The sequence below is a fragment of the Musca domestica genome, unplaced genomic scaffold, assembly GCF_030504385.1.
Source record: "Musca domestica strain aabys unplaced genomic scaffold, Musca_domestica.polishedcontigs.V.1.1 89, whole genome shotgun sequence".
In the NCBI taxonomy this organism is placed as follows: domain Eukaryota; kingdom Metazoa; phylum Arthropoda; class Insecta; order Diptera; family Muscidae; genus Musca; species Musca domestica.
Window position 1 is genome coordinate 2,632,763 of NW_026712430.1, and position 25,250 is coordinate 2,658,012.

Here is a 25,250-nt window from a genome sequence, read left to right on the forward strand (position 1 = left end):
AAATGGGCTTTTAGAAAGTAGAAGCAAAATAACAACAAATACACAATTCAACAACAACATAAAAAATTGTTATTGTAAGTAATCCTAATTTCAGAGTTTTGCAACGAAAAAAGGTAAATTGAAAGTTTTTTGGAATTTGGATTTTTAAATATTCCTAAAATTTTTAATTTTAATGCTTTCATATTCTTATTCTTCATGTTTTCTTGTGAGCTGCTAATCAGCTGCTCCAGCTCTTGCACACATCTACTAGTTTTGCAATTTTCTTTAATATCATAATGGGAAAATCGGTTATCTAGTAAAGACTTTTAAATTCTTGCAGTTCTGGGGCTATATTCTTGTTCTATGAAAATGTGAAATGAAAAATAACATTTATAACATTTTTCATTTGACATTTCTTTCCTTTATAAAAGTTTTCATTTCACATTTTCATAGAACAAGAATTGAGGCCCTGGGGCAGACCAAATTTTAAATCAAAATTTACAATTTCACGAGGTATACTAAATTTTGCAGTTTTAGAAAAGAAAACATGAAAAACACGACTATTTTAACAAATGCGATGTCGCTTTTTCTTTGGCGGTAAAAAATTCTGCTTTTTAATACATAACAACTTTATTTTCTATCATCAGCCAAAAATTCTGAACACTGCAATGACGTAAAATTTTATATTAAAAATGTATATACCTGATATACTTATATCAAAATGAAATAATAATAATAATTTGACACTAACATTACAGTCGAGTCGAATCACTTAGGTTTTGCTGCTTCCTTCTAACAATCACCATGAACATTCACATAAATGAATGTGCTTTTGATTCGATAACATAAGACGAATTTTATGTCACGATGTTATATTCCTTTTTTCCCTTTGAAGTTTGCTTCAAAAATTGAGATATTGCCATGTCTTTAAATGTTTTGTCTCGCAGCTAACATCATTAATTTCCGCCCCGTCAATACGCTTCTCTCATTCGATTTAATATATTCATCCTTTTCTAACAACATCAAAGAAAAAGAAAAAGAGAAAAAGAGTTCATTTTCAACACTTCAATTTCAACGCTAAACTTGCAATTATTTTTCGCATATAAAAACAAAAAAGCACTGCACTTACACATAAAATAATAAAAAAAATTGAACAAAACTGTGATTTCCAAAAGAATAGCATAAATTGTGTATAAACACAATTCCTAGAAGACAAAATTGAAATTGAACAGCCGACAGAGGAGTACATAAATACAAAGCGCGAATAAAATTCTTTTCTTTTGCCACAAAGAGAAAAAACGTAGAATTGCAAAAAATACACAAAAAAGAAGAAGAGTAGTAGCAGAAGCAGCAGACGAAGGCGAAACCACACTACATTGGATGGACGCAAAGAAGTGAAGGGGAAATAAAAGAAAAAAGTAACGCCAAAAATAAAAATAATTTCTATTTTTTTAATAAGATTACAAAATTCGTTTGAAAACAATTAACGAAACTAAAACATAGCTTTTAAATTATCTTGCAAAAGAAACAAAATCAAGTAAACGACGGGGGCATTTATCATCACTTTGGTTAGCTAGCTGTGTGTGTCGAAAGGGCGAAATAAAAAGCAACTGGAAAAATCTTTGGACACAACATCCTTTAACTATCTACCATCCAAATATAAAAAATTGCAGCCTTAGCATTTCTCCCCCAACAAAACGAAGAATCTTAAAAAAACAAGCAATAATACAACAAAGTGCTTTATTTAACTGGATATTGGTAAGAAAGTATTTTGTGTGTTTCTTTTTCCACCATATGTATTTACGGGACTGGCCGCTTAAGAAAGCCATGCGGCACTTGTTTCCTTTGTTGTAATTGTGTGATTTTCATACATTTTGCAGAAATTTAAAGTAAATTTTTTCCGGCTAAACCTAACCTAAAATCGGTAATTCAACTGTTTGTTGTAGTTAACAAAAACGTATTTTGGATTTCTCTTTGTCTTCATTCGTTATATTTTTATCTTATATTCCCTTTAACTTATAAAAGTTTAAAAAAAAACTACAAAAAATTTGGTGGGAGCCATTTGCGTGATTTTTCTTTCTGTTTTTTTGGCTTGTCTTTTGTTGTTGTTTCATATGTGTGTTTCAATTTCAATTTTTGTAGCCAATTATATCAACCGGTGCGCCGTCGCCTTTTGAGGTTGAACAGTGACCTTCTAAGGCGTGCTTTTGAAACTAGAAATTTGTTTAAAAGTTGGATCTATTACATCTCTTTTGGATTTGTTATGTATGGGAAAATCAAGAGTCCGTCCCTGGTAATTTTGTGAAGTTTACCAGAAATGGTAAAGGACCATACTTGCCATCATAAATTAATTTGAAATTAGATAGGAATATTTTTTCTCAGTTTTTTAGCACAAAGAAAAGCAATATCAGTATAATATCGAATCCCTTGAGAAAGGCTTATTCTTTCTCGTACAACGTAAACATGAGTTTAAGTTTGATTTAGGCAGAAATGTCTTTCCCTCTTGAATAAACAAACTTATCTGTTTATTGCATACCTTAATTGCCCAAATATGTATATACGAACTTTCCTGAAATCACTTTTTTTTTCTCAGTTTTTTAGCACAAAGAAAAGCAATATCAGTATAATATCGAATCCCTTGAGAAAGGCTTATTCTTTCTCGTACAACGTAAACATGAGTTTAAGTTTGATTTAGGCAGAAATGTCTTTCCCTCTTGAATAAACAAACTTATCTGTTTATTGCATACCTTAATTGCCCAAATATGTATATACGATCTTTCCTGAAATCACTTTTTCTTTGATTTCTTTCTACTTTTGATGACCACAGCGAAAATATAATAAAGTGAACGACTCTGGTATGTTCTGAATAAAATAAGATTTATTATTGCATTATCCCTTTGGAACTATACATTGGGCTGCAATAATATATTCCTTATTAATAATGTAAAGTGAGGTTAAATATTACTTTTACCCTTGTTTGGACAAGGAAATTGTAGAATCAAACAAAACCATAAATTGGTTTTCTCAGCATTTTTTTATGTTCGTACCAATAAGGTATGCAATAAACTGATTAGTTTGTTTGTAGGATTAAAGTACAGTGAATTCTGACTGAATTCTCCCTATTTCACAAAATTAAATTGAGTGTGAAATGCTCTGAAAAATATTAAGTTACACATTACTAAGTGTTATAATCAATAAAGTATTTTTTAAAATCCAGTCAAAATCCATTTCCTTTTTTATTAATGATCCATACCATACCAAACCTTTTTTTTTTTTTGAAGAACTAAATATGTATTACATGTCTTATTTTATATTTTCAGTATAGCTTATGATCCCAATATAATAGGGGAAAAACATTAATCTCTTTCATATACTTATTCGCTTTACAATAATATTACTTTTTTACTTTTTTAGTGTCAAAAAATTGAATCGTCAACGGATGATCAAGTAATTTTTAAACAATTGTAATAGAAAAAGTACACGTTATCACCAAGTTCTTCATTGAAAAGTTGCTATTTGGCGCTATTTTTTAATCAATTTTCACAATAAGCAAAAACAAAAATACACTTACTACCACCAAAAATTAAGACTGTAGTACAAGTCTGTGTAAGCGAGAAACAACAAAACGAAATGGTAATGGATGCAACTCAACCCCAACAACCATCGCCACAATCGGTTGGACGTGAATTTGTCCGTCAGTACTATACATTGTTGAATAAGGCTCCAAATCATTTACACCGTTTCTACACTAACAATTCTTCGTTTATACATGGAGAATCAACTCTTGTTGTTGGTCAGAAGAATATTCACAATCGAATCCAACAATTAAACTTTCACGATTGTCATGCTAAAATCAGTCAAGTAGATGCTCAGGCTACGCTGGGCAATGGTGTTGTTGTTCAAGTTACCGGAGAATTGTCTAATGATGGCCAGCCAATGCGTCGTTTCACCCAAACTTTTGTTTTGGCAGCCCAGTCACCTAAGAATTATTATGTGCACAACGATATCTTCCGTTATCAAGACATGTACTCGGATGAAGAGGCCGATGGTGAATCTCGTTCTGAAAATGACGAAGAACATGACCAACAGCAACAGTTGCCCCCGCAAGTGCAAACCGTTGTTGCAACAAACGCTACTAACGACCAGTCTGGTCAAGCTGTGAATACTACAAACGAACAGCAACCACTGGCGGGCCAGGTTTTGTCTGGCGGCACTGGAGGAGGCGTATTGCCACAGCAACCAACACCTCCTGTTTACTACTCGTTGCCAACTGCAAGTGGTCGCCCTATTACAGTTTTGCAACCTGCTACCGGTGTAGCTCCTGTTCCAATGGCTGCGACAAATTTCACTAATGCTACCGGCGTTCCACCACAACAACAGACTGTGCAAACTAATGCTGGTGGAGTTGCTCAGCAGTTAAATGGAGTTGTTTCCCATGATGAAATAATATCAACCATGCCACAGGCAGTTGCTGCAGCCCAGCCGCAATTAGCCAATCAAACACCTTCGCCTGTTGTACCACAAGCTACAGGTGTAGTTTCAGTGGGAAATACACCCGTTCTTAATGCTCAAACTCCTGTTGGTGTCGCTGGTGTGCCTGTAGCAAGTGGTACAACTACTACCGCTTTGCAACAAACAACTGGAAGTGCCGCTATGCAAAACTACCAACAGTCACCTATCATTCAATCACATATCCTTCCGCAACAACAGCAATCACAACCGCCACAACAGCAACAGCAGATACCAACACCAATGCAACAACAGACTCCACTACAAAACACACCCTCTCAACCTCCACAACAGCAATCTATACAACATCAGCAACAGCAAACTCAAACGCCTCTTTCCTCTGTTACAAATCTAACTGATGCGGACGAATCATTGACAGCTAATCAAGCAAACACTGTTTCTGCTTCGCCTGCGACGGTGTCTGAGCTACAAACTCGCCCTAACACGGCCGCTAATGTTGTTGCCAGTGGCCAAACTGTTTCATCATCACCAAACACAGTGCTTGAACCTCCCACACCAGCTCCAGTAGTTGAAGACTTTAAGACTATCAACGAACAGCAGCAACAAGAGAAATATGAAGCTGCTAAACAACAACAGCAACAGCAAAACGAACCCAAAACGTATGCCAATCTATTTAAATCGTCATCTTCCTCGCCCAGTAGTTTTGTTAATGCTGCCATGCAACAGCAACAGCAAATTCAACAGCAGCAACAACAATCTGTTGGTGGCAGTAGTATGTATGGAAATAATGCGTCATCCATTAATTCTAGTTCATATTCTCAGTCGGCTAATTCCACCACTTCGATGTCAGTTTACAGCAATCGCAATAGTGATAATGGACCTTCTATTCGCCAAGATAATAATAATGGACAAATTGCTGGACCATTGCCCCAACGAGGAAATACAAAAGGATTCAATAAAGGTAGATAAAATATATAACCTGGATCACATTTTCCAAACCTAATTCTATTACAGTTTGATTCCAATATAAAATTTTTAAGTATTTAGTTATGGTAAAATATGTATTTTTTCCCCAGATTTTGATCAACGTCGTACTAGCAATTCCCAACAATTTGGCGATAACCAACAACTGTTCTTGGGCAACATTCCCCATCACGCATCCGAGGAAGAACTGAAGTCTTTATTCAGTCAGTTTGGTTCTGTAGTTGATCTAAGAATTTTGTCTAAGAGTAGCGGCAAAATCCTCCCTGGTGGTAGAAATCCATTAAATTATGGTTTTATTACATACAGCGATCCCGAAGCGGTACAAAATTGCCTGGCTAATTGTGTAAGTAAATAAATATATATTCATATGTATATATATTAATCAACTTTCACACTATTGAAGCAACTTACAATGAGGAATTAGAGGGTACCAGTTGTACAACATATAATCGAAGCCTAGTATTCATGTTTAAACCTATATTTATTAAAATCTTAATGTTGTTATAGATAAGCATTCAATCTAGTGTCGGTATATTGATATTATTAATATTATATTTTTAACATATTTATAGTAAAAATAAGCTTGATCATTGGATTTTAACTTGTTCAACCGAATCATTTTCTTTTTAAATTGAAATATGGTTTTGGTTTGGTTTAAAAGATTTTTTTAGACAATGATTTGGTTCACGGTTTGGTTCATATAGCAAATTACGGGTCGGTTCGACTCCGATTCGTTTAGGAACCGGTTTGCAGACCTGGTATTGACAATTCCTTTCTTAAATTTCTAACATCCAAAAGTCCGCGTTTAATTGCCCATTAAAATTTAGAATTGTTTTTAAATATATGTTAATTCCACCATATTAATATCCATGGACTATTTCATAAATAATATAGGTGCTTAAAATACAAATAAAATGATCATGATGATTTGCTTTTTGAACTCAAAACGGTATGTTGTCGCACTAATGAAGCAAATTACCATTACGAATGGTGTTCCAATACGAGAAAAGGTCGTTGTAAATTTTGTGAAAACGATTTTTTTATTTAAAACCACTTTTGATTTTGCAAGTTATGTTTTTAGGAAAACTTATAATTTTTAAACACTTTTAAAATACTTTCAAGTAATAAAAAAGTTGTGTAAATAACAAATTCGCTTTAAATTTACATTTCTTATCTTTATATTTGAAATATTTAGAAAAATTTTCATTGTTTCTCAATTGACGAAAAAGTGTTGCCACATAATTTTTCTTGAAAACCAGTTTTTTTCTCCCATCCAAAATTATCTAAACTCCCAGCATTGGGCTTTACAGAATTAACTCTCTTTTCGCACAAAAAAAAAAAAAAAACTCTTTAAACAGAATATTTTTCGGAATTTCCACTACTATTCAAACGTTCCGATTCGATTTTGAGACATACCTGATAATTATAATTGAACTATAATTCTTCATAAGATTAACCCATTAACGCCGACCAAAAATAGAGGTGTTTTTTAGCATGCATAGAAAGGGTTTCATATTTGATATCGCTTTTCTGTTTCTTGGTATAGATATTAGATGGATTACCCATCCATATTTGACTTTGGCTGTTATTTCATCAGACGTCACCTACATGATGATAAACGCATCGCCAAGTACAGGTTTTCCCACAAAATAACCAAGCAAAAAATAACCCTATTATACAAAGAAAACACATAGAAAAATAATATATTTTAAATATGCATTGGTATGGATCGGTAGCCCTTTGCCCTTTATTTAACTCATAACATTTTCAAAATTGTGCATATAAACGTCTTTGCGTATATACGTGTTGTGCGTTTTCGCACCCGTCGGCGCTAATGGGTACTTTTTTTTACTAAGAAAAGTATTTTCGGTTAACCATATGTGCGAACGCTAATGAAGCGCTCCCAATCAAAATAGCCGTCACACCGTCTGCTCTCTGTCACGATCTCTTTAATGTATCATTTCGCTTAAAAAATAAAGAGATTGTATATATATATATATATATATATATATATATATATATATATATATATATATATATATATATATATATATATATATATATATATATATATATATATATATATATATATATATATATATATATATATATATATATATATATATATATATATATATATATATATACAGATATACTTCTAGACTGAACCTGGCTGCATGTACCTGCACTACTTACACTGGTGGCCAAAACTAAAGCAACTTAAATCGCAAAGACAATAAATGTCCTGTAACTTTTACAAAAATAAACAAATCGTAATTATTTTTCCAGTTTTAAATCAGGGGTTTAATTCACTTTTAAGAAACTAAAAATAAAAATACAAAAATGATTTTGAACGAAAAATAATATGTGGAAAACTAAAATGACCTAGTTTTTGCTTGGTCAAAACTAAAGCAACTTTTGATTTTTATTTTAAAATAATTAAATTTTGGCTAGTAGTCGATAGCATAACCATTATTTTTGATAGCAGCTGCACACCGAATTCTTTAGAAAATGTTGTGCTTATTTATTTCCGAATCTCTCTTGATCTTCCTATCTACGATACTCCAAAGGTTTTCTAAGGAGTTTAGGTCAGGTGATTGTGCAGGCCATAACAAAACATGTATTTTTGACTCCCGCAACCAATATTTGACAAGTTTTGATACAAGTTTGGGATCCTTGTCATGCTGAAACACCCAAATCAGCCGAATATTTTACTCAGCGTAAGGGAACAACGTGATGTCCAACACATCTTTGTAAACAAACCGATCCACAACTTCCTTTATTTTATGGATAGGCCCAAGTCCATAGAAAGAAAAACAGCGCCACGCCATTTTTGACCCTCCCTCATGCTTCACTGTACCTTTGCAATACTGCGGCTTGAGTCCTTCATTTTTTGGCCTTCTCACCGTAAAATTTTTCACGTCTGAGCCTTTAATATTAAACGTAGACTCATCCCAGAAATAATGTTTTTTTCCATTGAGCTTGATTCCACTTTATATTATCGTTTCCGAAAGCCTTTTTGATTTTTCAGATATAAATGGTTTTTTGATGTCTTACGGGCATGCAGACCAGCTGGCACTACTCGTCTACCCACTGATCTCGAGCTTATATCCAATGATTGCTCTGTCACCAATTCAGTTGAACTCTTAAATAGTTGTTTTTTATTTCTCTCACAATTTGTGGATCAGTACGGGCTGAAGTTTTTCACGGCCTTCATCCGTTATAGACTGTTACTACTGATCCAGTTTCAAGAAACTGACATAGTATACAGAAATAATTATGAAATCACATAAATATTTATGAAATATTTCTCGGAAATCATTTTCTGTGATATGTTGTTTTGATAGTCACTGATAATTTGCTGTTTTATTCAGGTAATGTATTTGCTTCTAGCCATTTTAAATTTTTTTTGGGCTGTACTTAAAAAACGAAAAGAAAAACACATACTGTTGTAAAAACTTCTCAAAAAGGATTTATGACAAGCGAAATTGTCGAAGGAAGCAAAAAGCGATAAATATCACAGTAAAAACAACTGAAATTGCAGCGGTTATATGAATGCACAACAGAGTTGCTTTTGTTTTGTCCAAGCCAAAATCGGTTTAATTGACTTTACCAAACATTATTTTTTATATAAAAATGAATTTTGGTTTTATGTTTTAGGTTTTTAAAAAGTGAATAAGTACCTAATTTTAAACTAGAAAAACTTTCTCATTTTCTTAATTGTTGAAAAAGTTACAGGGCATTCATTCTCATTGTAATTTCAGTTGCTTTAGTTTTGGCCACCAGTGTATGTATTGTGCACTACTTATGAAATCGGACGACACTATGTATTGGAGCTATATTCAAATCTGATCCGTTAAATACAATTTCCATAGATTTGCAATAGGATAATATTCTCTTTTTATAAGGTAAAATATTTTCTTTGTATCAAATGACATTACCCTCTTAGTCATAAGACTGACGTTGCAGAAAAGCGAAAAAGAGACATAAATAATTGGTCGTTTAGGTCGTTTATAAATAATTTTATGTTACTCTTCAGACTTATCAACATCCAGCACGTATATTCGAATCCCTATATTGTAAAGTATAGTATAATAATTAAAAGTATAGTATAATAATAAAAAATAGGGTGCAAAAGGCACGTGAAATCCCATTAGTGTTGCTATATTATCAAACAAATTTTCTCCAATATTCATAATTAGAAAAATTAAAGAAGCAGTAAGTTCGGCCGGACCGAACTTTGAATACCCTCCACCATAGGAAACGAATTAGGAAATTTTCAAAAAAATAAAAATACCGAATATCGAGAGGTGCCGATATATTTGGCGATATACGATATTGTGTACCTATAAAGACAATTCTCTTTCAGAGGGTACTCACAAGGAACTCCTTGTGTTGAATTTCAGACAATTCCATCGGAATTCCATCAAAATACCCAATATCGGCGGGTACCGTTGTATGGGGACTATATCAAAACGTGGACGGATATATATCATTTTCAATACCAACCATCCTAGACACAATACAAATTGTTCTGCTAAATTTTGATGCTCTACGTCAATAATGGGGCAGATAGACAGACGGATGGACATCGTTAATTCGACTTAGAATTTTGTGCTAATTATGAATATATATACTTTATGGGGTCTTCAACGAATATTTAGGGATGTTACAAACGAAATGTCAAAGTTAATATACCCTATAATATTATCGTCTAATTTTTGAGTAATTTTATAAAAATTCCAACTTAATTCATGTATTTTCCTTTACAATGCTATTAATTTATTAAAACATTTTCTAGTACTAAAATTGTACTCAGTTACGCCCACGGGTGCGAAAACGCACCACACCCTGCACGAGCAAGGGGTAGAGATAGGGGGCTGAATTTTTGTGCGCGGAATATGAGTGACATTATGGCATTCTCCACTAAGTTTCAACATTTTTTCCCACAAATAAGGGAGCCGGCGTTAATGGGTTAAGGAAACAATATTTAACAATGGAGTCCTATTGATAAATGTTTCGTGAGCTATGTCGCCCAACGACGACGTCAAACGTAATAATAATAGAATACTATTTCATTTCATACAAATTACAGCCACTTTATTTGTAAGACGCATTTTTTTCTTGTGCTATTTATTTATTTTTTGTATTTTTAATGTGCCAATAAAATATTTTTTTTATTATAAAATTACAGCCCCTATACTTTCCGGACAACTCTCCGGATGGACAAAAATTGAACGTTGAAGAGAAAAAACCTAGAGCGCGTACCAACGATATGCCACCACGCCAAAATATGGGTGGCAGTGGAATGAATAACATGAACAATAACCAGCGTAATATGTCTAGTGGTGGACCCCCATCACGTTCTCTTTCGAATTCCGGTAGTGGAGGTGGTAGCATGATGCGTGGCAATAGTGTTGGTAACAACAGCAGCATGTCACGTGGTGGATCTAGCGGTGGCGGCGGTGCCGGTCCTCGCATGGGTGGTGCTTTTAATCGCAACGATAATCGTACTTCAAATGGTGGAAGCGGATCACAAATGCGTGGTGGAAATAATTCACAGACACAAGGAAACAGTTATGGTGTAAGACGCTAACCATTAATATTCTTTTATCATCCACAAAATCCAGCTCCACCACCACCATCATTACAACCACCTCCACCACCAACAGTTGCAGTACCCACAGCAGCTACAAACACAACGACACCTCGTCCAATGAATTGTTATGCTCCAACCGGTACAGCAATTGTAACATCGTCAACAGCAGCAGCTCCTCCGCCTCATTAGAAATCACAGTATCTGCAAACTTTTTGTGGGCATTCTTCTTTATGATCAACGAACGCAACGGAGGGATAGTACAGCTTTTATTAAACGTAATCTTTATAAGATATACGCGTAAGCGACTTTTAGCGTTCCTTTTTATTTAAATATTTTACATTAGTATTTTAAGAATTTTATTTAAAATTAATAATACAAAGTATTTTCTTGTGTATTCTTTGTTTTGATTTGCCCAAGCTGCCTTTTGTATGCACGCTGTCCCTCCGCCAAATTGTTGGTTTTATAAGAAACTCTGCAACGAAAAGATAAACTAAAAATCTCTAAAATTAAATTGTCAACACAAAATGCGCAAATTATTAAGTAATATTGAAATAATTTTTTGTTATTACTTAAATATTGGCGAAAATGAAGTAGTTTACCCTTTCAAAAAATAATTGCCCATTGGTTCATTGTCTATGCGGCATTTCTATCTAAAGAAAAGATAATTTGTGTATTTTGTACACCGTATGTATTGAGTTTTTAGTTTATTGTATGTTTCAAAAATAGAAATTACGTAGGCCAAAGAGGTGTTCACGAAAAGATGTTCTTGCAAAAAAGTAATTTTTTTCGGATATAAGATTTTTTGTTTTAAGACAAAAAACTATAGAAAAACCTGTTGTTTAATGATTTATCGTTTCATTCCGCCATCCATTTAAAACCTCTAAACAAAAATTTCATAAAACGCTAAAACACACAATCATTTCTTTATTTTTTGTATCTAAAAAGAAGAAAATCGAAAATGAAATATTTTATATTTTTTTGTTTAAGTACATAATTTTAAATTATTGTTAAACTTATTTTGTTTTCTAAATTCAATATCTTTCTCATTTTTTTTTTTCGAAACAACAACACACTCAAAGACTAAGAGCTTTTTTAAAGCTATTTATTAAGAGTACGAGAGAAAACCTCGGCGGCGCCTTAAATTAAAAATAAAATTGTATTGTCCTTCTCATTCGTACACTCTCCTCTACTCTTATACAAAATATATAACTAATATTTCAATCAAGCTCTCATTTTTTAAAGGAAACAAAATGTAGTATCATTAATTTAATGAAAACCTGTTTAAATTTATCTTCTTTTTTTATAAAATGATATTGAAATGAAATTATTTTTATTTAATAATAACATTTTTAATTTATAAATTTTTATTTTTTACTTTTAAAGAAAGAAAAAAAAAACAACAAATACACAAAAACATGATGTAATTAAAATATAATTTATATATTTTTTCACTAACTAAAAGGGAAGATGAGAAAATAGATTTTGGGAACTCAAAGACCGTTTAAATTTAAAAACATATATTTAAAAACTTACTGCTACAAAATTTGGAAGCAGTAGTACAAAAAAAAAACTACTTACAATATAAAGGTAGTTTTGAAATATGCCATCGCCAGAGTTGCTTTGTTAAAAGCAAAATTCATTAAACAATTAATTATACGCCGCCTAAGACGAGTGACAAACACTTCATAATGCCAAAATGTAATGATATACAGACTGATCTAGAGAAATAAAGGGAACTATAATTTTGGCCCAAAACTAATGTCTTACAATTAATTGGCTTGGCTATAGCCAAGTGTAATTTAACGTAAAATGGTTTGACATTGCACTTTGCCTTGGTCATATTTCTAATTCTTCTATTTTAGATATTTGTAATTTTTCTGAATACTCCTAGAGCTTTTTCTCTTATGGGAGAATGAAACATATAGCCTGTTCAGCAAACTTATTTTTCTTCCAATTGCTCGGCAAATGGCAGACGATTAGAATTTTTGGTTTTTGTATGTAAGTAAACAAAAAGAGCTTTTTTCAATAGGCAATTTTTGGTTCACCAAACTCCAACACAAACAAAACGAAATGTCAAAGTAGGCAATCAAAAAATACCAATCGTCTATTCACAAAAGTTTTAAAAATTGAAGATATTGGGTGTAAAATGGATATTTATACTAAAAAAATTTAAGTATTTCCAAGTTATTACATTATAAACATTAATTTATAAGGAAATTTCAATCTTTTAGAATTAAAAAAACAACTCCTGGTCAGTTTCGGATCTTGGTGGAATCTATTGACGAATTTCCAGAGCTAGCAACTTCAAGCCCGATATTTGGGAAGTCGAAAGTCGAAATTGAATCCAAATGGGATGTTGTGGCACAAAAAATAAATTCGGTTGGACCTCCAATGCGAAGTGGATCTGATTGGAAAAGGGTACACTAACAGCCATTTGTTTTACAACAGTATTTAAAACGCTTAGGTTTTAGATATGGGCAGATATGAAATGTAGAACGAAGGCCAAAATAACTGAGAATATAAAGCAAATGAAAGGCACAGGCGGAGGACCTTCCTATCAAAATTCGTTGACAGATATCGAAAGGGATATCGATAGGATATGCCAGCTATCAAAAGCCGCATCACCTGATGGAATAACCTTCGGTACAAATAGGAAAGAGCCTCTTGTTTTGGAACTTACGCCACCCAGACCTTCAACTATCGTTGCTGTTGTTACTCCCACAACTTCAGACCAATATTCAAATACAGCACAAGCGACATCAACCCCTATCAAAGTTATGCCGAAAGCAAACCTTTGCAAAAACCAACAGAAACGAAAGATCGCAGAAAAAGAACAAGGGGCAGAAATAAAACTTTTAAAATTACAATTGGAGCAGAATAATGCTTTGGTAGAAGAGATGAAGGTGCAAACAAAAACACTCAACTCGCTGGCCAATTCTCTCCAAGGCATTCAACATGTCTTGCAAGAAATGTTAACATTTTTAAAAACTGAATGAAAATAATTGTGTTAAGACATTTTTTAATCAACTAATCAATTTTATTGTTTCCCTATTAATTTAATTTTAATAAAAAAGAGCTTAATTACATTTTTATTATTTATGTTTATTTATTTAATTATTTTTAACTATTTAATTTAACAGATTTAAAGCTATTTCGTCTCTAATTGTAATAGCTGCCGTTTCATCGCCAGAGGAAAAACTACCTAAATCTTCATTTTCATTTTGGAACATAGCATCACTTGGTAACAAATGGTTCTTATAAAATATACATATATTGTGCAAAGCACAACACGTGTTTATAATTTGTGTTGCTTTGGCGGGACTGTAATGCAACCCTCTCGATCCTATGATGCACCTAAACCTATTCTTTAGAACACTAAAACACCGTTCTACAACATTTCGAGTTTTTGAATGTTTCTTGTTGTAGTTCCTTTCGGTGGCATTTGAAGGATTCCGGTATGGCGTCATCATATAGGGCTGAAGTTTGTATCCAGAGTCCCCTTCAAGTGAATTTTAGGAAAGAATATATTTTGGTGTATGTGTGTATTAAAAAAGGCAACTATAAATACCTAACAGCCATGTATTCCTCTTGCCTCGAATAAAATTATTTTTAAAATGATCATGTGCATCGCTCTGGTCCCACACAAATGCATCGTGATGTGCACCTGGATGTCTAGCATCTACGTAATTTATTACCATATTATGATCGCATATCTGTAATGAATAATACAAATTAATAGCATATTTTCATTACATAGCTTTGAAAAAAACTTACCACCATTACATTTATGCTGTAGTAACCTTTACGGTTATAATATAAATGCTGTTGTTGTTGCCCAGGGGACTTTATTCGAACATGGGAGCCGTCTATGCATCCTACAACTCCTGGTACACCAGCGCTGTTGAAGAAGCTTTGTTTACATTCGTCTTCCTCACCTAATGTTTTTTGTAAACGAATCCATTTAGCACATATGTGCTGCTCCACAATGTTCAAGCATTCGCTTATCACCTCCGAAACTTTGGCCTTTGACATATACTCTCATTTCCAACACAAAATTGGTAGCCACCACTTGCCAAAAATTTTAAAAATGTTGAAACTTTTACGATTGGTGGAACACTGCTGCTCCTGGTATTCCGTTTCATTTGTGGCTCCATTTCACCCAACAGCATCAAAAACACATCCTTACTTACTCAAAAATTGGCAATAAATCTGAAACAAAAAACAAAAGTTATGGTCCATTTCATCCGCTGTCCTGGATCCATCCAAACACTTTCCTTTCTTCTGGAAGTTCCAATACGTTTGTGGCATCGCGCAATTGACGAAAAAGATTGATATTTCCGTCACCCCTATTCATACTTTTATTTAAAAGGGAAAGTCCAAAACCAACGGAGGCAATCATTTTTAAAAAATATAAACAAATTTTCTTTTTGGAAACATAAACAAATTTTTGACAGAAGGGCAATAAGTAAAAAGAGCTTTTTTCCCAGACGAAAAAAGTAAATAAACTAAAATAAAAACTTGATTGTCTGGGTAGCAATTGTTTGTCTGCCTTACACAAAAGTTCTGTGAACAGGCTAATAATGAATTTGTTAACTTTCGAAATTTGGTTGTGAAAAAAGCTCGAGTTGCCTTGCCACCCCGCCAAGTAATTTGGGTATGCTTTTGTGGCTCCATTTTAAGGCACAGTTTTCTTTTCTTACAATAACGATTGTTTACTGTGCACCGTTAGACAGTTTGCAATCGCATCTGTTTCCGAGATGTTCCAGCCCAATAAACATCGTCCAAAAATTATTTGAAGAAGCACCATGTATAATTAAATAACTAAAGTGACTAATCATAAACACTTTTTTATACCATGTTAATACACTTTTCCACCATGTAATACTGGCGCAATTCTTAACCAAAATATGAAAATCTAGTATTTACCTATGTTGTTTGCAATCGGTGTCCTGCTCAATTCCCTTGGTCATCGTCGTACTTTGGGAAGAATATGCATCTATCCCAGCATCAGTCACAGAACATTCGACTTCGTTTTGTATAATTCAGTCGTTTTTTTTTTTTTTTTTTTTTTTTTTGTTTATTCTTTTTTCGAGACGAGCTCATGATCTTAAATTTGCAGTGAAAAGGAAAGTCAGATATATGCTATCACACACTCACCACTATGCGACGCGTTTCGCCGATGGCTAAGCGGCTCATCAGGCATATTTGGTGAAAATATTGATAGGTACTTTGCTGCGTAACATCAAACATTCCATTTTTATATTTTGTCCGCTATCGGCAATCAACTTGCAACCTTCAGATTTGTAGTCGGACACGTACACGTTTTTAAACGTTGCAAATCAATAAAAAAATGGCGAATATACTCAATATTTGTTATGGAGGAAAGTAATTTTACTCGCATTCTAGATTCTACGTAATGACTAATTATTTCCAATATGTTGATAATGCAAAAGGTAGTTTGTTAACATTATTCGCAGTTATTCCGCTCATGTTGCTTGTGAATTGGTTTCCAGGTTGCAAATCAATAAATAACTAATGCTATACAGGTGTTCTTACTTTGTGTTAATTTCGATTTCCGATAATTTTCATTTTCCGAAAATATTGTTTCAATGGAAAAAATATTAAAAATCCACATATACTTAGTAAATACAAAAATATATAAATGATTTATGAATGCATATACAAACATGGACACATGGGAAACAATGAATACAAGTGGCAGAAGTAAGGATGATAGTCGAGAAAAACAAAGGAAGTTGTCATAACACCAGTCAGATTCTTTTTCAATATACGGACATGAAAAATTCATGTAGACTTGTCTAAATAGGATAATGATAATGAATATTTTCTCAGAACTTCGCCTATCTACCGCTTTTTCGATTTTCTTTTAAGTCTAAGATAAATGAAAAATCGACTTGACTCAACATTTTGGTGTAGCATTTGTTTTTTCATAATTTATTCTTTTTTAATGGAACCCATGCCCATGCGCACAAGACTGCTTCAAGAAATGACAACTCATGTAATAAACGATAGTGACTATTTTATGAACCAGCATTGTAATGTTAAATTCTGTCAATTCAGTGCAATCATAAAAAACATGAACATAATAGAAACAAATCTTTCTTTTTTTGTAACTACTTACTGAATCACACTAACAGGGAAGGAATCCGCCAATAATGGGGTGAAGCGAGGAACTAGATTTGTGAGTTACAAATCTACCGAACGCAAATAAATTGAATACACGGTATGCTTTTAAATATTTACTACCAAGAAAAAGATTCATAAGGAGGAGAAATGATCATATCGATTGAGAGCAAATACATTGAGTACAAAAAATTCTAAACTTACGAAGGCGATGCGGTTTTTTACTCAGCTGGTGCAAGAAAATATACAACTCTTAATGCACTATATGCCGCTTAAAGCAAATCAATGTCAGGTAGATGTAAACCAAAACTGTTGTCATATATTCTATCAGTTATATGCTATTAAGAAATGAGGCATGGGTACCATAAAGCAATTGCAGTTTTAATTAGTTCGCCAAATACTTATAGTCCACCTAGTCAAATTTCCTGTCAGGGTGAACACAATGGACATGCAGGTCTTCGAGTGGAGCGGTTACGAAGAACCTAACCTATAGTCCACCTTATTCTGAATTAATAGTTACTTACATACGTGGCCCAATACGGAAGGTTTGTTTAATAAGCCAATTTGAACTTTTTTTCTCCAATAATAATAATAGTTACTTATTTCTGTCTTATGAGTCATATCTACCAGTGGCAATGCATGATTACAGCCTTTTTGGTATTTCATAATCACAGCGATACAAAAATATAATAACCAAAATAAGGTTAAAGTGCATGTTATAACATTTGTATGATTCAGTGTCATTTCTCTCAAGGTATAATCACAACATTTCACAATTTTTTAAAATTTATTCATATTTTCTTTTTTCAATACACACTTCGTTATCCCCTAAATTTTGAAACAGTTATTTTGTTTCGCCCGTGTAACTTTTTAATGAAACTGGTGAATTTTCTTAAATGTTTAATTACGATTTCCATCATAAGTTTTAAATCATGTTTTACAGAAAAATCCTGCTCATGCGTTACAAGAAATTATAAAACCCAAAACATTAATTTTATAAAAACACAGTCAAGTTCTTAAAACTTAGACATTGTTTCTCAATATTTTTTTGTTCAATTTTAAAGTCTGTTTTTTCAAGCTACCACCACTCAAGAATGTAGTTCATTTAATAAAAAAATGAAAATTTAAAACAACAATGATAAAAAATAATATTTAATGTAAGCTTAAGAAAATCTACTATATATAAAAGAAATATTTAAGAAATAAAATCCCAATTCACTAAATAAAAACATATTTTTTTTTATTTAAATCAATGAAAAAAAAAAATAAGAGTACGACAAATTCTTAGATTTACTTTAAATAATAAAAAAATGAAATGAAAAACACAGCAGGTTGGTAACAGAAAAAAACAATTTTTAATAAAAACTAAAACACAAGAATTTAAAGTTCAAAACTGAAATAATAAAAAAAACATTACCTTAGAATTTAATTTTTAAAACTAATCTATCTGGAAAACTCTTCTGTTTTAAAAAGTACTCCATACTTCGTTTCTGTATAGTTTGTCATAATTTTAATAAATTTACTTTAAATAATATATCTGCATTCGTATTTTTTAAAATTACAGATGGAGTAAGATTGAAATATTCTAAAAAAAAAATAATTCATGAAAAGCGAAACGAATAAAAACAATAAGCCAAATTGTAAACGCGTTTTCTTTTATTTGAGCGGGGATTATGAAATACTAGTTAAGGCGGGGGCAACAAAAGGGTGACGGCTTTGTCCGCAGACTTAGCCTTTCCCAGTCAGTTTATCGGCTTTCTAATTAATTTTATACCACATAGACACAGTAGTGACTTTTGCAATTTAGAACGACGTCGGTCTTGATTTTATATTCTTTCCGGTTAAGTGATCTCTGCACCCAGGCTTGAACTAGTTCTCCAGTCTTTATGATAGCTAAAAACCCTGACGCCAAAACGATACACCAACTTGTAAAAATCAGATCAGCCAGAGGCGAAATTACTCTGTTAGAAATAACGATCCTCGTGTTATCAAATTTTCGTGTTGCAAAAGCAATGGGTTGAGACCAGGGAGTTTTCCACTATACGTAGCTTCGCATGGTCTGACATGCGATGGCGAGTTCCGCCGGCGTCACGTTCAAAACTGCTGGAGAAGTGTTTTCTTAACCCTTATTATGATAACTAAGTTGTCACATTCGTAGGTTTTCACTTCCGGTTTTTAGGCATGCCTCCATCGAAAACATAGTTCTTACATGTGTAGTTTTTGCAGATAATGAGTACATTAAGCCCGCTTTTATATGTTTTTCTTCAGGAATTCTTAGCATTAATAAGTGTCAATCAAAAAAAAATGAAATCAATTGACTTAACTTCTCTTTTTATGTTAGGCTGTTTCCCATTGCAGCACCGAAATGCGCTAAAGAATTCCCTTAACGTATTTTAGAAAATCATACATGTTGAAGTTTTGCTCTGTCCTACTCTCTTTGTTATAAGATGATTTAGTGGTTTTATGAAGCGACTGCAAAGGGTGCTGACAAAGTCACTAACACCCTTATCAATGTTGTCTTCTATGTTCAGGGATTTCATGACTCAGTTCTTGGATTCTTGTTAGGTTTTTAGAATGTTCCCTTAATAGAGAGGTAAAAAAGTCTCTTCCTTTCGATATTTTCTAGTTTATAAATCACTTCTGATTTCGAAATCCATAAAAAAACGTTCTTTGCAGATTTATATACAACACGCGTAGGGCTTGACAAAATTTAGATTTCTCCCACATAACCAAACATTTTCTTTTCCTCTGCAGATATACAATACAATATCTCTATCAAATTTACAGTGCCTTACAACGTTATAAGTGAAGGGGTTTCATTTTCATTTTTTGCTGCTTTTTATTTCAATCTCCCTCTTCTTTGTAAATTATGTTTTCAGATCTCGTGATAATCATTTTTTACAGAACCTCTAACCTCTGGAGTCGAAACAGGACCTCATATTGCTCAATTATGTCACCCTTTTCGCAATGAAAACAACTCATAATTTTCTTTTTATAATTATGGAGTATTTTTATTAGAAATGTTGCTGTAAAATATAAAAAACAAATAATGTAACGTTACTTACATCGATACAGTACTCCATTATCACAGATATTTATATCACATATATATTTAGCCTTCACATGTATTTAGAATGCATGAAAGCATTTCCACAATCAATCATATGTTTGAGCTTAAAAAGAATATTGAAAAAATAAATCTTCAAAATATATTTAATGAGGTCTTAACTACATAGATATGGAAAAACAAAATTAATACCTTTTAAAAAAGGTATCATAAAACAACAGTTTACAAAACTTTACCATACTATTGCTAAACTATCATGCATTTATTATAAATGTGTCGGTATAAAAGCCGAAGTTTATTAAAAGAGGAAATTGTTTGTGGGTTAATATTTTAAAAAAATATTTTGCGTTCAATCAGCTCTGTAAAAAACAAACACATTACTTTTTTGCAAAGTATTGAAAGGTGCCCTCTTAATTATCAATTAAAGAACGCGTGCTGTGCTATGCACAAGCTATTCACTACGAAATTAGTAAAAAGCTGAAATAATTAGTTTAAAAATGCAAATTTTTTGATTGTGTTGCAAAAACATTAAAGTTTTTTCATAGTACATAGAACGTTAAGATAAGTAATGGTATACTATACAAAATTTAATGTTGAAAGACAATTATGTAATATTCTAAATGTTCTTCATGTTTATACGAATATATTCGTATACCAGTGACATAAACATGAAGAACAATGAAGGTATACCTATTAATTTAAATACAATCAAGCATAACATTAAAATAAAAGTGTCATATATTATTTTTTGTTTTAATATAATATAAATTTATATATTTAATAATCTTATTTAGATACAAGAAACTGTTCAAAAATGATTTTTTTTCTCTTAAAGATAGTTAATGTTGGCATCCAATTGCTTAAGAATTTTGATAAACACGTCTTGGCGCGTAGAACGATCTCTCGAGGTAATAATATTCATTAATTTTAACGCCAACTGTTGTCATCAAGGGTGGCTGCTGCTTGTTGTTAGGGTTAACATCACATGTTTTCATTAGAACTTCATTACATACTCTTAATTAGGTTGTACATAAGGAAAATACATATTAAAGATATCTGAGAAAGGACTTCCTATACGAAATAAAGAGAAGTGTAAATAGTAAATACTTATTGTATATAATCCTTCTTTATAGTTCGTAGAGTTATGTGTTGATACCAAAATATATAATAGCATACATTTTCTGTTAACAATGTAATGAACTAAACACTGGGGGAAATTAGCCTAGACCCCACTTCTGCTGTTTTTGGTACTTGTATTTAAAAACGCATATTATAGGCATAAAGTAAGACTACATAGTGTTTCTTGTGAAGAAAACTTAATTGACTATTTGGAGCAGTAAGAAATGAAGTACAAAACATTTTTTTAAATAAATGTCGGTAAAATTGCGGAAAAGAATATAATTAAACACTTTGAAATGCCTAAACACTACTTATTTTGAGGAAAAGATGTGTATTTTAGAAGAGTTGTTATTTATATTTCGGGTGAAGCTTTAAAAAAAAAATAAAAAAAATATTTTTTTTTCTTGATAGAAATTTTTAAATAATAAATATTGGCCCAAATTCTTTCTGATTGAACTGAAAACCAAAATACAAATAGCAACATGAATCATAGGAATTAAATATTAATCTTTAATACTAGCTTAAAGCAGATTTTAAACAAGGAAAAACATAAATTAATGGGATAGACACAAAAATTAAGCCAGCAGTTTAGTTTAAAAAAATTATCTAAAATGGTAAACACAGCAAACGAACGAACCACATTTAAAAAATAATAAATATTCAACACTTACCATGATTTAAACAGTATACGGATTCATACGATTCCCTTGCAAACTATTGTTTTTTTGGGGGCCACCATTATAGGATTGCTGATAATTGCCAAATTGTTGTGTAGTAGGAGGTATTGCTGCCGGTGTTGCTGAATTCCAGCCATTTGTGGCGGGCGGTGTATTATAGTTTATTGGGGCGGGTGGTGCTGGAGTACCATTCCACGTATTAGTAGTTGGAGCACTGTAGTTTCCTTGACTCCACGAAGTAGGAGCAGTAGCATATCCGTTCCATGACTGTTGTGGGGCAGCTGCTTGTACTGGAGGAGGCGCATAGGCACCATATCCTGCAGGTGGTTGAGTATATGAACTGTTTGCCGTTGGTGCAGGAGGATAGCCCCAATTTGCATACGTTTGTGGTGGAGGCGGATAACTATAAGCTGTTTGAGGATAGGTTGAGGGGGGATATGTTCCGACAGCTGCAGGATCTCCAACTGGAGCTGGAACTGTTCCATTGCCGTTTTGTTGTTGCTGTTGAAGTGCCAATCTTCTTGCCTGTACCTGTTTATAGTTTGATTTCTTCACATCTACCAACATGTACTTAATAGTATGGGTTTTCCTTACTAACATAATAAAAATTGGTTACCGACTATGGGCTTTTGACAATAGTTATAGTACTTACGCACAACCTTATCCACAGCATCATAATCATCAAATTCTACGAAAGCGAACCCCCTCTTACGCCCGGTGTTTTTGTCGACAAGAATGTTTATTGATACAACTTTACCAAATTGTTGGAAATACTCTCGAAGAGCTTCTTCGTCATGGTAATCTTTTAGACCTCCAACAAAGACTTTTCTTACAGAACCATTAGCCTCATTTTTTGCAGCTTCTGCGGAACGTGGTAGTGCCCGTTTTGTATCAATCGTTCTAGAATATGTAAATGGGGAACAATAAAACAAAACAATAAATTATATCCTAAATATACAATTTTCCACTTTAGAGGATGTTACAAAATTAGTTCTTTTGCACTCACCTTCCATCAACAACATGTGGCCTAGCTGCTTGGGCCTTATCAACACTTTCAGAAGATTTGAACGTTATAAATCCAAAACCTCTTGAGCGCTTTGTCGCTGTATCCCGCATAATAATTATATCTTCTATTTCACCAAACTGATAGAAAAAGTTTCGAATCATATCTTCATTTGTATTAGGCGTTAAGCCACCTAGAAACATTTTACGTAGGTGATCATCCGTTTGGACAGCAGAAGAATTAGTCTGAAAAAAGGCAAAAAAAAAATATTTGCAACATTGGCAACCACTCTAGTAAAAACTCTCGGATTTTTTTTTTAAATTTTTCGATTGGTAGGTATTTGCACCGGGAAAGCATTTTTTTCTTGGGGGCCGGACCCGAATATGTGTGATCCAAGCGGTCTTTGACCCGGACCTACTGAACAAATATGGACAATACAGGTATCATTTGAAAGCTAATGAAAATACTTATTGTCCTATATTGTCTATTATCGCTTTAGTATGTCCGGATTTAACCCGGGGCTTGGACCCGGACTTTTGGGTCAGATATCCGGGCCCGTTCCCCAAGAAAAAATCCTTTCTCGGAATCAGGGAACAAAGACCATTGAATTACTCAACTCAAAGGGACTCCCATATTATGGTACCGTTTAACAGTTCGACGAATTGTGGGCGTAAAGTAAGGAACTCTAATTCTTGCTCTCTTTGAAAGATTTAATGGAGAAATGGTCCAAACGATGTGGACACAGTTTTCTCCAATTCTATTCTACATTTTCACGAACGTATGACACCTTTCTTATTGGAAATCCAAACCGCGTTCACCTTTGTGTGTACCGATGTAAAAGTTGTATCTTTGCATAGACTAGACGTGTACACACAAGGTACGTATGTATGCAGTTTGACTATTTTACAGCCAGTTTCTTTCTAAACAACAACCAATTTCTTTCTAACATGCTTTCGTCATCAAGTTTCTTATTTTTTTAAACAGTTGTTTACATGAAATACCTGATTTTTTTCCTGACTTTCATAAGACATATTTATAGTTGATTTTTTTAACTTTTTATAATAGAAAAATTGAACTTAATTATGTCCGAGATAATAAAACCAGTAGAAAATGGTCAAATAACTTTGTAAGATACACCAACTTAAATTAGAGACAGGTGGGTCGACTTCCAATTAATCGAATAATCGACTTCTAGTAGGGATAGGTAGGTCAACTTCCGATTAATTTTCAAACTTGCTAAAGTCGATTGCATGGTAGAATTAAGAAGTTAAAGAAGGACCATCGCACTCAGCACGCGCCACCCAAGAATGGTTACAAAATGAGATCCTTCTCTTCATTTCCAGCGCACAATGGCCACCAAAATCTCCGGATACTAATCCGTTTGACTATTGTGTCTGGAGTATTTTGGAAAGAATGGTTGGCACCATGGTAGAAGAATTACATAATAAAGGCCTTTTCGACACACTGACTTTGTCGATTCAATCATGCACTATGTATTTGATAGGCAATGACAACCAACAACATCCACCATTTTGATTCATATGTGCCATTGTCTAAGGCATGGTAGAAGAATATAGTTAGACGCGTCGACACAGCTGCTGGGACAATGAACTGTCAAACCAATTTTGGAATTGAAAATGTTGAATGAAAAATTATTTAAATTTGTAAAAATTGTTGAAAAACACGAATTATAATAGCCTCCGACTGACGTAGCATAAGAAAACATATAAAAATCTACTTATATTTGAAAAAACATTTTAATCTTTTTGGCATATCAATGCGTTGATGCATCTACCTGTATTCTTCTGCCATGGTTTAAGGTTCGATCGTGGCATGGCTGACTCGAATATTTGCATGGTGTTCTCCGTAAATGCAGGGTGTCGGCGATGACATCGAATCATGTCATCGTCAAATTATGTGTCATTTGTGTACGTGTGGTTAAATTGAGATAGTGTGTGTGTGTGTGTGTTACTTTAGACGGTGAGGATGTGTTTTTGTGTGTGCTGTAATTTTGAAGTAACAAACACAGCGTAAATATAAAATGGAATACCAAACCAATGATTAAAAAATATTCTTATTATTAGATGAGGGCAGATATGACTCTCATTCAATATCGAAATATGAATGGACATCAACAAAAAAATGGAAAATATACTGGACAATCCCAGTTTATTGGTGTCTATCATAAATGTTTGGTCATAAAATAAT

General features: G+C 33.0%; 3 protein-coding genes across 8 annotated transcripts; 1 reads left to right on the forward strand and 2 right to left on the reverse strand.

The window, feature by feature from the left end:
• Positions 1-1,002: 1,002 nt before the first annotated feature.
• Positions 1,003-12,467, forward strand: LOC101895279 (ras GTPase-activating protein-binding protein 2). Of its 4 annotated transcripts, none has more exons than XM_059131426.1 (5): positions 1,003-1,397; positions 1,483-1,737; positions 3,394-5,410; positions 5,526-5,776; positions 10,628-12,467. In XM_059131426.1, exons 3-5 carry the CDS (start codon positions 3,610-3,612, stop codon positions 11,027-11,029), a joined length of 2,454 nt encoding a protein of 817 aa, XP_058987409.1. In that variant the 5' UTR covers positions 1,003-1,397; positions 1,483-1,737; positions 3,394-3,609; the 3' UTR covers positions 11,030-12,467. The 4 variants fall into 4 exon arrangements, with proteins under 4 accessions (XP_058987409.1, XP_005190459.1, XP_011295341.1 ...); XM_005190402.4 differs by having other exon boundaries at positions 1,505-1,737; XM_011297039.3 differs by having other exon boundaries at positions 1,003-1,737.
• Positions 12,468-14,113: 1,646 nt separating this feature from the next.
• Positions 14,114-15,948, reverse strand: LOC131806777 (putative nuclease HARBI1). The gene is made up of 3 exons (XM_059131432.1): positions 14,807-15,948; positions 14,601-14,745; positions 14,114-14,531 (listed from the first exon to the last, which is right to left on the reverse strand). Exons 1-3 carry the CDS (start codon positions 15,062-15,064, stop codon positions 14,161-14,163), a joined length of 774 nt encoding a protein of 257 aa, XP_058987415.1. The 5' UTR covers positions 15,065-15,948; the 3' UTR covers positions 14,114-14,160.
• Positions 15,949-16,081: 133 nt separating this feature from the next.
• On the reverse strand, positions 16,082-24,200 carry LOC131806776 (ribonucleoprotein RB97D-like). 3 transcript variants are annotated; one of them, XM_059131428.1, is made up of 5 exons: positions 24,044-24,200; positions 23,046-23,287; positions 22,692-22,939; positions 22,034-22,632; positions 16,082-20,349 (listed from the first exon to the last, which is right to left on the reverse strand). In XM_059131428.1, the coding sequence occupies exons 1-4, from the start codon at positions 24,071-24,073 to the stop codon at positions 22,040-22,042; spliced, it is 1,113 nt and encodes a 370-aa protein (XP_058987411.1). In that variant the 5' UTR covers positions 24,074-24,200; the 3' UTR covers positions 16,082-20,349; positions 22,034-22,039. The 3 variants fall into 3 exon arrangements, with proteins under 3 accessions (XP_058987411.1, XP_058987410.1, XP_058987412.1); XM_059131427.1 differs by lacking the exon at positions 16,082-20,349 and adding an exon at positions 20,730-21,314; XM_059131429.1 differs by lacking the exons at positions 16,082-20,349; positions 24,044-24,200 and adding exons at positions 20,730-21,314; positions 23,660-23,998.
• Positions 24,201-25,250: the final 1,050 nt, after the last annotated feature.

Bases quoted from the DNA above. Each gene is read 5' to 3' on its own strand.
- LOC101895279 (XM_011297039.3), top strand. From the start codon at position 3,610: ATGGTAATGGATGCAACTCAACCCCAACAACCATCGCCACAATCGGTT. The intron at 5,411-5,525 runs GTAGATAAAATA...TTTTTTCCCCAG, and splicing joins TACAAAAGGATTCAATAAAG to ATTTTGATCAACGTCGTACT. The intron at 5,777-10,627 runs GTAAGTAAATAA...ATAAAATTACAG, and splicing joins AAAATTGCCTGGCTAATTGT to CCCCTATACTTTCCGGACAA.
- LOC131806776 (XM_059131428.1), bottom strand. From the start codon at position 24,073: ATGTCTTATGAAAGTCAGGAAAAAAATCAG. The intron at 23,288-24,043 runs GTATTTCATGTA...GCCTTTTTTCAG, and splicing joins AAAGTCAGGAAAAAAATCAG to ACTAATTCTTCTGCTGTCCA. The intron at 22,633-22,691 runs GTAAGTACTATA...TTATTATGTTAG, and splicing joins TGCTGTGGATAAGGTTGTGC to TAAGGAAAACCCATACTATT.
- LOC131806777 (XM_059131432.1), bottom strand. From the start codon at position 15,064: ATGTCAAAGGCCAAAGTTTCGGAGGTGATAAGCGAATGCTTGAACATT. The intron at 14,746-14,806 runs GTAAGTTTTTTT...TATTCATTACAG, and splicing joins ACAGCATAAATGTAATGGTG to ATATGCGATCATAATATGGT. The intron at 14,532-14,600 runs GTATTTATAGTT...ATTCACTTGAAG, and splicing joins GAGGAATACATGGCTGTTAG to GGGACTCTGGATACAAACTT.